The following is a 13,088-nucleotide window of genomic DNA, read 5'->3' as shown; positions in this document are numbered from 1 at the left end:
TTGTGAAATGCTTTTCGAAGGCCAGAGATTATAAAGACACCATATACATTCCTTTTTCCTTCCATGCTCTTTGTTAAGACTCCTCTGCCTCCACTCTGTGCTGCTCCTTTTCCTTGTGGGTATGTTCTTACATTTATTGTACATCCTCGTAAATTGGTTTCTGCGCCCTCTCCAATATCTCTGCATCCTTAATAGCAACACAAGGATCTACCATCTGCATTCGATACGAGATTAGTGTGATTTTTTTATCTTATGCTTTAATTCTGTCCCTCCAGCAAGAAAGCCCAAGGCTTGGCTAAACCTTTTTTTAAATGGCCCTTGGGGGAGAATGTTGTAATTAATCATGTACAGAACATGCCAGAGTTACTGTACAATTAAGCTAATTAATGAGACTGAGCCTGGAAATTAACCACAGTTACAATGGCATCTGGAGCGCAAACTATTGGTACATGTTTTTTTAAAAGGAAAAGACAGAATCAATGACAAATGAGTTAGTGAGATGTAATAGTGAAGTGCGATTGTATTGCTGTCCACAGCTGATCAGCTGCCTTATTAGGAATAAATTAGATCGTTCAGTCAATACTCGTAAATCTCTCTTGGTCTCATTCACAACAAGTTAGGATGACTTGTGTACTAAATAAAATGTCACAATTGTGCAGTTGGTACACATTGTTACACCGGTGATGGACAGACCGATTATGTATGGTGACGGATTGCCTTCAGTCTAGCAGGCTCTGTGGGGGTGAGGCTCTTGCAAGTCACTTCAGCTGCAGTGCCATTCAAATACACTGCTGACTCAATCCTTTGGGAAGGGGCAAGACTCTTTCAGGGCAGCACGGCAGTGCAGCGGTAGAGTTACTGCCTTAGAGTGCTTACAGTGCCACAGATCCGGGTACTTTCCCGACAATGGGTGCTGTTTGTACGGAGTTTGCACGCTCTCCCTGTGACCGCGTGGGTTCTCTTCGGTTTCCTCCCACAAGACGTACAGGTTTGTAGGTTAATTGGTTTGGGTTTGTATACTTGGTATACGTGTAAACTGTCCCTAGTGTGTGTGCAGGCTTATATTAATGTGCTGGGATCGCTGGCGTCACGGACTCAGTGGGCCGACGGGGCCTGTATCCGCACTGTATCTTTAAACTAAACTAATCTCTTTGAAGCTCTGTCCTGGGTCCAGCACATTGGCGCAATCATAAAGGAAGCTCATCAACGCCTCTTAAAGATTCAGTAGATATGGAATTGTCGGACAAATACTCTGTTGAACCTCTGCAGGTATACAGTGGAGAGCATATCGACTGGTTGCATCGTGGCCTGGTTCAGCAACTTGAACACCCAGGAACAAATAAGATTACCCTGGGTGGCCGACACTGCCCAGTCGGTCATTGGTACTCCCCACCATCGGAAGGATCTATGAGAGGCAACGTCTCAAAAAGGCAGCCTATAAAACCATAGACCTACACCACCCTGGCCAAACTCTCATTTTGCTCCTACCATCAGAAATAAGGTACAGGACCCTGAAACCCAGATCCAAGAATAGCCGTGTAGGAAAGAACTGCGGATGTTGGTGTGGCGCCTTCACGCCCACGTTGGTTTTGCATGCAGCCTGTTACTGCTGACGACTTGCTAGCAGCCTCACGAGAAGGCCCAGCCACAAGAGCTCCATAACAACTCCAAGGTCAGACGTGCTCATTGGCCTTATGGGCCTGTCCCACTTTGGCCGTCAGTAACGCGACAGGCCGGTGGCGCGCGAAGATTTAGTGCAGGAGGACGTCCGCACTCCTCCACGCCACGCCACACCACTCCATGCGCTCGTCCCGCGCCACCCACGCGCTACCCACACGCTAGCAGGTCGCGTAAATGGCGCGCGAATGACGACCAAGTGGGACAGGCCCTTTATCACCACGTGCTAGGCTTACGCTGTCAAGACGCTGCATACGCCATCAAGACGCTGCATACACCATCAAGGCGCTGTGTACGACCGCAATGCGCTTGCGTGCCGACAGGCCGTTGGCACGCAAAGATTTTGGACACTATCAGATTTTCGGAGCCCCGCGCGATGTCGGGACCAGCCCCGCACAACTCCACGCTTCTAAGTGGGACCGGCCCCGCGCGGCCATACGGTGCCCGTACGCCTAAAGCGACCACGTTTGGTCGCGCCAAACGCATGCAATCGCATGCAAGTGGGACAGGCCCTTAAGACCAGTGGGAGAACTAGGAAGGGGGAGTGGATGGAGAAAGAAAGCAAGGGCTATCTGAAGTTAGAGAAGTCAATGTTCATACCCCTGGGGTGTAAACTACCCAAGAGAAATATGAGGTGCTGTTCCTTTTAAGAAATAACCTATTCAAGAATAGCTTCTTTCCAATACCATCAGGTTCTTGAACATCACATAACACTAACCTCAGCAACTATGAACTTCTATGATTGTCTTTGGTTGCACGAATGACTTCATTTGTTTCGCACTATTACAAATTTATTGAATTTAAAAAAAATATTGTACATTATGTGGGTGTGTATGCTTTTATAGCCAGTTAATTTGCTGCAAGTGAGACTTCCATTGTTCTATTGTAGGGACATAACAATTAAACACTGTTGACTACTCTGGAGTAACGGGAGATGTCACACAGCTACAGACTGATCCTTAAACTAATCTAACAGCCACAGTGTATAAAAGCTGTCTGCTGCCAATGGTGAGGTCCAGAATGTTGATGTTGGGGAATGTAAACATAGTAATAGCATTGAATGCCACTGTTATAGCATTTCTGGTTGGAAATTGGCTGACATGAGGAGCACTCACAGTGTCACCCACAAAACATCCCTTGCATGTTGACAAGACCTTGATCGAAGCAGATAAGACTGCTTCAATGCGCTCTTTGACTCCTAGGTCTCCAATGCTAGACTCTCATGTCTGGTTTACAAGCTGGCATTTTCTAAAATTCATTTGGTGGGCGTAGGCATTAGCGGTAAAGGGCCTGTCCCACCAGCACGCGATTGCATGCGTCTAGCGCGACCAAACAGAAGCGGAGTTCGCGCTGAGTTCACGCTAGGATCGCGGTAAGTACGCGCTAAGTACACGCAAAGTACGCGCAAAGTTCGCGCGTGACGTAATTTACGTCAAACTCACCAAGGCGGGCCGACTGAATTTGGATGTCGCACGGCGTAGAGTGGTGACATCATCGCGCAACAGCACGCCGGGGGGGTGATGTCATCGCGCAACGTCACGCGCTAGGCATACGCCGTCAAGACGCTGCGTACGCCGTCGAGACAGTCCGTTGACGTGCGGAATTTTCGAACAGTGCAAGATTTTTGGAGCCCCGTGGAATGTCGGGACCAGCTCCGCACAACTCCATACGCCTCCGCCGATCGAAGTGGGACCGGCCCCGCGAGGCCGTACGCCTCAAGCGACCACGTTTGGTCGCGCTAGACGCATGCAATCGCATGCTGGTGCGACAGGCCCTTAAGGCCAGAATTAATGTCCATCCCTATCCACCCTTGGTTTATGTGGTGATGAGCTGCCCTGTGAAGCAAGTGTCCGGGCAAGATGCATCAGGAGTGCCACGGAGCAGGGATCGCCAGCACTGTCACTCGGGAACAATGAAAGATCAGCAATGTTTTCCCCAGTATAGATGATGCATAGCTTACTGAGCAACATGAAGGTGATGGCCCCCATACATGCTCTGTCCTTGTCCTACACGGTGAATGAGGTCCGTGTGGAAGATTTCCGCAAAACCATGACATTTGCTTTACACTAAATTTCATAAGTTGCAGGAGCAGAATTAGGCCATTCGGCCCATAGTCTACCCCGCCATTTAATCATGGCAGATCTATCTTTCCCCTCAACCCCATTCTCCTACCTTCTCCCCATAACTCCTGACATCTGTACTGATCAAGAATTTATCATTCCCCACCTTAAAATTATCCATTAGCCTTCTGTGTATTAACAGTTAAGTATTATCAGTGAGTATTGGCCAGTATGAGATAGTCTCTACTCAGTGTTAAGACTTTTACAAACTAGTTTTACTATTGAATGTCGAGGCAGGTCTCATGCTAAACACACAGATGTTTATTTTTTTTATTTTTCAGGATGTAAAGTCAGAGGGTGGTGAATCTGCGGATTTCATTGCTGAGGAGGCCTTCTGTGAATGAATATTTTTAAGGCGGACCAGATAGTTTCTTGATTAGTATGGGTGTCAGGGGTTACGGAGTGCAGGAGAATGGGGATAGAAACATGGAAAATAGGTGCAGGCGTAGGCCATTCGGCCCTTCGGGCCAGCACCGCCATTCAATATGATCATGGCTGATCATCCAAAATCAGTACCCCGTTCCTGCTTTCTCCCCATATACCTTGATTCCATTAGCCCTAAGAGCTAAATCCAACTCTCTCTTAAACACATCCAGTGAATTGGCCTCCGCTGCCTTCCGTAGCAGAGAATTCCACAGATTCACAACTCTCTGGGTGAAAACATTTTTCCTCATCTCAGTCCTAAATGGCCTACCCCTTATTCTAAAACTGTGACCCCTGGTTCTGGACTCCCTCAACATCGGGAACATTTTTCCTGCATCTAGCCTATCCAATCCCTTTAGAATTTTATATGCTTAGAAAAGATACCCTCTCATCCTTCTAAATTCCAGTGAGTATAAGCCCAACCAATCCATTCTTTCATCATATGTCAGTCCCGCCATCCCGGGAATTAACCTGGTGAACCTACACTGCACTCCCTCAATAGCAAGAACGTCCTTCCTCAAAGTAGGAGACCAAAACTGCACACAATTCTCCAGGTGAGGTCTCACCAGGGCCCTGTACAGCTGCAGTAGGACCTCCTTGCTCCTATACTCAAATCCTCTTGCTATGAACGGCAACATGCCATTAGCTTTCTTCACTGCCTGCTGTACCTACATGCTTACTTTCAATGACTGATGTACAAGAACACCCAGATCTCGTTGCACCTCCCCTTTTCCTGATCTGACACCATTCAGATAATAGCCTTCGTGTTCTTGCCACCAAAGTGGATAACCTCATATTTACCCACATTATACTGCATCTGCCATGCATCTGTCCACTCACCCAACTTATTCAAGTCATCCTGCAGTCTCATATTTTATTTTTTATTTTTATTTATTTATTTATTCCGAACAAGTAAAGACATTAAAGACATTAATAGTAACAAAATCGAAATTATCAAACAATTGGACATTACAATCAATATTTACAAAGCAATGAAAAGAACAAAAGCAAAGTTCCAATGTGTCTGTACAAGCTCGAAAAGGAGTGAGAAGAAGAATAACTTATTTAAATCTCACCCCTTTTCCCCAACACTTCTACCATGTTTAAAAATCAATTAATTAATAATAATAATACTACCCTAGGCAATTTCCCATAATACCTACAGACATATATATACATACAACTATGATTGTTGTTTGAGAACAGGTTCATCGCATCCTCATCGCAGTTCACACTGCCACCCAGCTTTGTGTCATCCACAAACTTGGAGATACAGGGTACTACATTTAATTACCTCATCTAAATCGTTAATAGATATTGTAAATAACTGGGGTCATAGCACTGAACCTTGCTGCACCCCACTAGTCACTGTTTGCCATTCTGTTAATCCTACTCATACTTTAGGACCTGTTAATCCTACTCTTTGCTTCCTGTCTGCTAACCAGTTCTCTATCCATGTCAATACCCTATCCCCAAATACCATGTGCTCTAATTTTGCAAATTAATTTCTTGTGTGGGACCTTGTCGAAGGTTTTTTGAAAGTCCAGATACACCACATCCACTGGCTCTCCCTTATCCATTCTACTTGCTACATCCTCAAAAAAAAATCCAGATTAGTCAAACATGATTTCCCCTTCATAAATCCATGCTGACTTTGACCGAACCCATCACAGCTTTCCAAATGTGTGAAGGAAATATAGATCAGTGATGATTGAATAGTGGAGTAGACGAGGGGTCAAATGGCCTAATTCTGCTCCTATCACTTATGAACTTATAGTATGCTGCCCTCTTGAAACGCCAACTTATACCACACAAGTACTTTGCATGAAGGTACCTTCACTGTCGAGTTTTGACCCAGTGATGACAAAAGAATGATAATACAATTCCAACTCAAGACAGGAGGAAACATCATGTTAATTTTCAATATTCTGTCCTCTTTCAGCTTACCAAAGCACAGAGAATTTTCTATATATGCATAAAAACATAGAAAATAGGTGCAGGAGTAGGCCATTCGGCCCTTTGAGCCAGCACCATTCAATACAATCATGACAGATCATACAAAATCATTACTCCGTTCCTGCTTTTTCCCTATATCCCTTATTTCCTTTAGCCCTGAGCTAAATCTAACTCTCTCTTGAAATATTTACCCTGTGATTAATAGCACAGCCACATTTTCTATGAATTGTTCACTAGATGGAAATTATTATTGCTCTCAGTATCATCTCAAAGGATAGCAAAGACATAAATTCTCAAATTATTTCATCTGGCTTGCTGATGATATCTCTTAAGCTACATATACCTTCAAACTTGGGATTCCATCAAAACATTTATTTTATCTCTTAAAATCCCCTCTTTCATCCAGTCTTCGGTATCTAGGACTGTTTTTGATAAGTGGGAGAGTCTAGGACCAGAGGTCATAGCCTCAGAATTAAAGGATGTTCTTTTAGGAAGTAGATGGAAAAATGTCTTTAGTCAGAGGGCGGTGAATCTGTGGAATCCTTTGCCACAGAAGGCTGTGGAGGCTAAGTCAGTGGATATTTTTAAGGCAGAGATAGATAGATTCTTGATTAGTACAGGGGACAGAGGTTATGGGGAGAATGCAGGAGAAAGGGTTTAGGAGACATAGATCAGCCATGATTGAATGGCAGAGTAGACTAGATGGGCCGAATGACCTAATTCTACTCCTATCCCTTATGACCTTATGATAAGACTTCTGTGAAGTCCTTTGGGTCATTTTCTTGACATTAAAATACTACCCTTCCACTATCAACTATCCTTCGAGCAAGATGGCGTCCAAGCCAGGCGACGCTCTGAGCGCTGGTCTGTAATCATTCATTACAATTGCTCCACTCTTTTACTGACCACTGATTGTCATTATTTATAGTCTTTCCGTCGACTGGGCAGCACGCGACAACAGATCTTTTCACTGTACCTCGGTATACGTGACAATAAACTAAACTATATAAATAAAAGATCCAAAATCCCTCCATCCTCCTCCTCCCCCACTACAAGCGCCTTGAGTATTAGAAAGGCGCTATATAAATCCCATCCATTATTATTATTACAAGATGCTTCTTAAAACTTTCTTTATCCTCAAGCTTGGTCTTGTCTCGTCCCAATCTCTGCTCGTGTGCCTGTGTCAAACGTGTTCAATAACAAGCTTGTGAGGAAACATTGCACGTTTTATCAATTTAAACATTAATCCAAGTGTTGTGCCAGAATCAATATGGTTTACCTAAAGTGAGCCTACCATCAAGGTGAATTCTTGCTGTGCTTGATAATAGTGGATTGACGCAGTGGAAAGAAGGGGTTGAATTGGTCTTGTGAAGGTAACCACTGTGCAGTAGACCCACGCTCCAACATAGTACTTCGGGGCGGCACTGTGGCGCAGCAGTAAAGTTGTTGCCTCACAGCGTCACAGACCCGGGTTCGATCTTGACTATGGGTGCAGTCCGTACGGAGTTTGTACGTTCTATAAGACTGGATAGACTCGGCTTGTACTCGCTAGAATTTAGAAGATTGAGGGGGGATCTTATAGAAACTTACAAAATTCTTAAGGGGTTGGACAGGCTAGATGCAGGAAGATTGCTCCCGATGTTGGGGAAGTCCAGAACAAGGGGTCACAGTTTAAGGATAAGGGGGAAGTCTTTTAGGACCAAGATGAGAAAAACATTTTTCACACAGAGAGTGGTGAATCTCTGGAATTCTCTGCCACAGAAGATAGTTGAGGCCAGTTCATTGGCTATATTTAAGAGGGAGTTAGATGTGGCCCTTGTGGCTAAAGGGATCAGGGGGTATGGAGAGAAAGCAGGTACAGGATACTGAGTTGGATGATCAGCCATGATCATATTGAATGGCGGTGCAGGCTCCTGCAACTATTTTCTATGTTTCTATGTTTCTATCTGTGGCTGTGTGGGTTTCCTCCGGGTGCTCCGGTTTCCTCCAAAGACGGACAGGTTTGTCGGTTAATTGGATTCGGTAAAATTGTACGACTTGTCCCTAGTGTGCAGGATAGTGTTAGTGTACGGGGTGATCGCTGGTCGGCGCAGACTAAGCGGGCTGAAGGGCCTGTTTCCACGCTGTATCTCTATAGTCTAAAGGATCTACCATCCTGCACACCTTTCAGGCAGCTGGATGAACAACAACATTGGCACCAAGTTAACCTCCCACCTGCTCCTTTTAGTAACCGAGGACATGCGGTACCATGAAACTGCAGAGGGCAGGTAGAGTGCTGTTGCCAACAAAGGCGTTCATTACCTGAACATAGTAAATCCCCTTTTTCTGGGCATACATCATGAGGAAGCAATAATCCAAGTTCTGTTTTGTTCGCCATCTGAAAAATAACACACCGGTTGCCCTGAATGAACTGATTGATACATAATTAAAGCAGAATTATTCTAGCACAACAAAATCTTGAAATCCAGTGGCAGTGAATTCTATAGATATGTGCAGATGCTGGTTTAAACCGAAGATGGACACAAAATGCTGGAGTAACTCAGCGGGACAGGCGGCATCTCTGGAGAGAAGGAATGGGTGACGTTTCGGGCCGAGACCCTGCTTTAGACTGATGTCAGGGGAGAGGGAGATAGATAGATAAGGACGTGTAAGGTGTGAAAACAGGGCAAAGGGGGTAGAGAGCAAGGAAAATGCAGAATTACATTCTGTTAGCTCGGAAAACAAACGTGGCTGTGGTAGCGAGTCTGGGTTACACATGGTCGTAGAGTCGGAGAGCAGAAGAGGGGGAGCAGCGAGAGAGGATGTTGTTCCCAAATACCATAATTAACAGTACACACAGAAGGGCTCCACTACTATAGGCAGCGTGCACGAGGAAGTCAGATAGCCCCATGGACCACAGTAATTGCCTTTGGTCTCTTATCCAGCAGGGAGGCTAAGCTTTTTTCAACTGTGTTCACATGAATCAGGAATCATTTCTTTCATTTCCACCCAAACAAATCCTTGCTAACCACCCATTAAACCAACGCAAGGGGAACATTGGTACCTAAGCGTATTTCCTATGGTATCATTTTCCTAATTTCTGTTGAGGGAATAGTATATATTAGAATCATAATAGTTTCAAGTGCAGCAGTAGAATTGACGGCAATATGTCAGTGTTCACACTGTTTTGCTGGTCACATGGCTTCTCTGAATAGACCCAATCTCAAGTTGTTAAAGTAACTGCAGATGCTGTAAAATCGAAGGTGCTGGAGAAACTCAGCGAGTGCAGCAGCATCTAGGGAGCGAAGGAAATAGGCAATGTTTTGGGCCAAAGCCCTTCTTCAGACTGATCATCAGACTGACATCAGTCTGAAGAAGGGTCTACCCCCAATCTCAAGTTACAGGGCTTAGAGATAGTTTAGTTACGTTTAGTTTAGTATACGGAGTGGAAACAGGCCCTTCGACCCACCGAGTCGATCAGTGATCCCCGCACACTAACGCTATCCTGCACTAGGAATAATATTTACAATTTTACCTACCAGGAGTGTGGGCAGGAACTGGAGCACCCGGGGAAAAACCCACGCAGGTCATGGGGAGAATGTACAAACTCCATACAGACAGCACCCATTGTCAGGATCGAACCCGGGTCTCTGGCGCTGGATGAGCTATGGAGGTAGAGCTGCTGCCTCACAGCGCTAGAGAACCGGGTTCAGTCCTGACCTCCAGTGCTGTCTGTGTGGAGTTTGCATGTTTTCCCTGCGACTGCTTGGGCTTCCTTCGGGTGCTCTGGTTTCCTCCCCATCCCAAAGGTTAAATGATCTCTGCCAATTCACCCACCCCCCTTTGTGTAGGGAGTGGATGCGAATGTGGGATAATATGGAAACATAGAAACATAGAAACTAGGTGCAGGAGTAGGCCATTCAATATGATCATGGCTAATCATCCAACTCAGTATCCTGTACCTGCCTTCTCTCCATACCCCCTGATCCCTTTAGCCACAAGGACCACATCTAACTCCCTCTTAAATATAGCCAATGACCTCAACTGCCTTCTGTGGCAGAGATTCACCACTCTCTGTGTAAAAAATGATTTTCTCATCTCGGTCCAAAAAGATTTCCCCCTTATCCTTAAACTGTGGCCCCTTGTTCTGGACTTCCCCAACATCGGGAATAATCTTCCTGCATCTAGTAAATTTCTATAAGATCCCCCCTCAATCTTCTAAATTCTAGCGAGTACAAGCCGAGTCTATCCAGTCTTTCTTCATATGAAAGTCCTGCCATCCCAGGAATCAGTCTGGTGAACCTTCTCTGTACTCCCTCTATGGCAAGAATGTCTTTCCTCAGATTAGGGTTTAGTTTAGTAGAATTAGTTTGAAGGGGTGATCTGTGGTCAGCATGGACTCGATGGGCCAAACGGCCTGCTTCCATGCTGTATCTTTCAATCAATTGAATTAACCTCCTCTCTCCCCCTCCCCCCTTAGATTCTACCATTCAGCTGCGCACCAGGGACAATTTACAGTGGCCATTCACCTTCTAACGTGCACATCGTTAGGATGTGGGAGAAATGGGAGAATAGCACCCAGTGGAAGCGGGAACGGTCACTGGGAAAAAATGCAAACTCCACACAGACAGTGCCTGAGGTCAGGATTGAAGCTGGGCCTTTGATACTGTCAGGCAACAGCTCTACTGGTTGATACTAATCCAAATCAATATATCCAGCTTTACCTTATATCCTTTAATGCCTTTGGCTAAAGAAAATTCATCCACTCAGACTTAATATTAATGCCCAGCTGAGCTTTAACTCGTATCTACAGAGGACCTTCCAAACATCCACTGCCCTTTTACTAGAGGAAACTTTAATTTCTCGAGAAGCCTGGCTCTAATGTTAAAACTCTGCACCTAGCTTTGGATTTAGAAGTCAATGGAAATAGTTTCTCTCTATGGTCCCACCAGTTCCCCTTAAGGGCCTGTCCCACTTACACGATTTTTTCGAATTGTTCAAAATCCAGCGGCGAACAGAAAAAGGTACGACTCTTTGGGCGACTACTCACGACCGTACAGGCGTCACCCCGCGACACGTCGCCTGTATGGTCGTGGTGACGCCTGTTTCGTCACGAGCAGTCGCCCAGAGAGTCGTACCTTTTTCTGGTCGCCGCTGGATTTTCAAAATGGTGAAAGTTTTCGGGGACCTGCTGCAACTATGATGGGTGCCGGCAAGTTGCCGAAAAAAATCGCGTAAATGGGACAGGCCCTTCCTTGTCTTAAAAACTTTGATGAAATGACCCCACAGGATACAACACAGATTTATGTAACCTCGCCTCCTCAGAGTCCTGTGAATCAGCTCTGAGCTCAATGCATGACAATAGGGTAGCACAGTGTCTCAGCGGGAGAGTTGCTGCCTTACAGCGCCAGAGACCCAGGTCCGATCCTGACCACGGGTGGTAACTGAATGGAGTTTGCACGTTCGCCTCTTGACCTGCACGGATTTACTTCGGGAAGCTCCAGTTTCCTCCCACACGACAAAGACGTACAGATTTGCAAGCTAATTGGCTTGGTATAATTGTAAATTGTCCCTAGTGTGTGTAGGTTAATGTTAGTGTGCGGTGATCGCTGGCTGGTGCGGACTCATAGAAACATAGAAACATAGAAATTAGGTGCAGGAGTAGGCCATTCGGCCCTTCGAGCCTGCACCGCCATTCAATATGATCATGGTTGATCATCCAACTCAGTATCCCGTACCTGCCTTCTCTCCATACCCTCTGATCCCCTTAGCCACAAGGGCCACATCTAACTCCCTCTTAAATTTAGCCAATGAACTGGCCTCAACTACCCTCTGTGGCAGGGAGTTCCAGAGATTCACCACTCTCTGTGTGAAAAAAGTTCTTCTCATCTCGGTTTTAAAGGATTTCCCCCTTATCCTTAAGCTGTGACCCCTTGTCCTGGACTTCCCCAACATCGGGAGCAATCTTCCTGCATCTAGTCTGTCCAACCCCTTAAGAATTTTGTAAGTTTCTATAAGATCCCCCCTCAATCTCCTAACTTCTAGAGAGTATAAACCAAGTCTATCCAGTCTTTCTTCATAAGACAGTCCTGACATCCCAGGAATCAGTCTGGTGAACCTTCTCTGCACTCCCTCTATGGCAATAATGTCCTTCCTCAGATTTGGAGACCAAAACTGTACGCAATCTCGATGGACTAAACGGATTGTTTCTGCTCTGTATCTCTAAATCAAACTAACATCTGCTGCTACAAACTCACCAATTCATATTCAAGGATACGGTTACACCCTTGCAATAATGGACCTCTATAAAATGGACTAACTCAGCAGGTCAGGCAGCATCTCTGGAGAAAAGGAATGGGTGACGCCTTCTTCAGACTCAATTTGATCTATATTTGGTGGATACCAAAGATACCCTCCCTCTTTTCTCTCCCATCTCCACCTCTTTTCTTCCCACCAGCCCCCTACCCTCCGGTTGGCCCCACCTGCACTCTTACATATTTCCCCCCTCCCCTCCGCTCCAGCTACCTTCCTCGTCCTGGCTTCACAATCCGCAACTCTTCAACCCCGCCACACCTCCTGTTCTTATCTCTGGCCTTTGTTCCAACCATCTGCCTCGTCTGCGAATACCTGTTACCTGCCACTCTCTATCCTGCCCTTCCTCTTTGCCAGCTTTTTTCACCACCCCCCCCCCCCCCCCCCCCTTCTCCTCCACACACCATGAAGAAGGTTCTCGACTCTTCACTTATCTACGATCTCCAGAGATGCTGCCTGACCAGTTTGAGTAACTTCAGTACTTTGTGTCCTTTTGCTTAATGGCCAATGTAACACAATAGGGGGGAAAGCCTGTCAAATGCCATCATAATGGATATTAGATTCAAATAGTGTCGTTTATTTAAGTACTGATCTAGTAAAAAATAATCTTATATTGCTTCG

General features: G+C 45.6%; 1 protein-coding gene across 1 annotated transcript in view; it reads right to left on the bottom strand.

The window, feature by feature from the left end:
- Positions 1-13,088, bottom strand: part of mgat4a (alpha-1,3-mannosyl-glycoprotein 4-beta-N-acetylglucosaminyltransferase A) — a 273,579-nt gene that overhangs the window by 80,994 nt on the left and 179,497 nt on the right. Inside the window, exon 7 of the mRNA XM_033023224.1 lies at positions 8,478-8,553. Coding sequence (XP_032879115.1) covers positions 8,478-8,553 — 76 coding nt within the window. The remainder of the gene's footprint in view (positions 1-8,477; positions 8,554-13,088) is intronic.

This window comes from Amblyraja radiata, chromosome 6 (genome assembly GCF_010909765.2).
Source record: "Amblyraja radiata isolate CabotCenter1 chromosome 6, sAmbRad1.1.pri, whole genome shotgun sequence".
Classification (NCBI taxonomy): Eukaryota; Metazoa; Chordata; class Chondrichthyes; order Rajiformes; family Rajidae; genus Amblyraja; species Amblyraja radiata.
The sequence above is the reverse complement of the archived record's forward strand: the minus strand, read 5'-3'. Positions and strand labels throughout refer to the sequence as shown.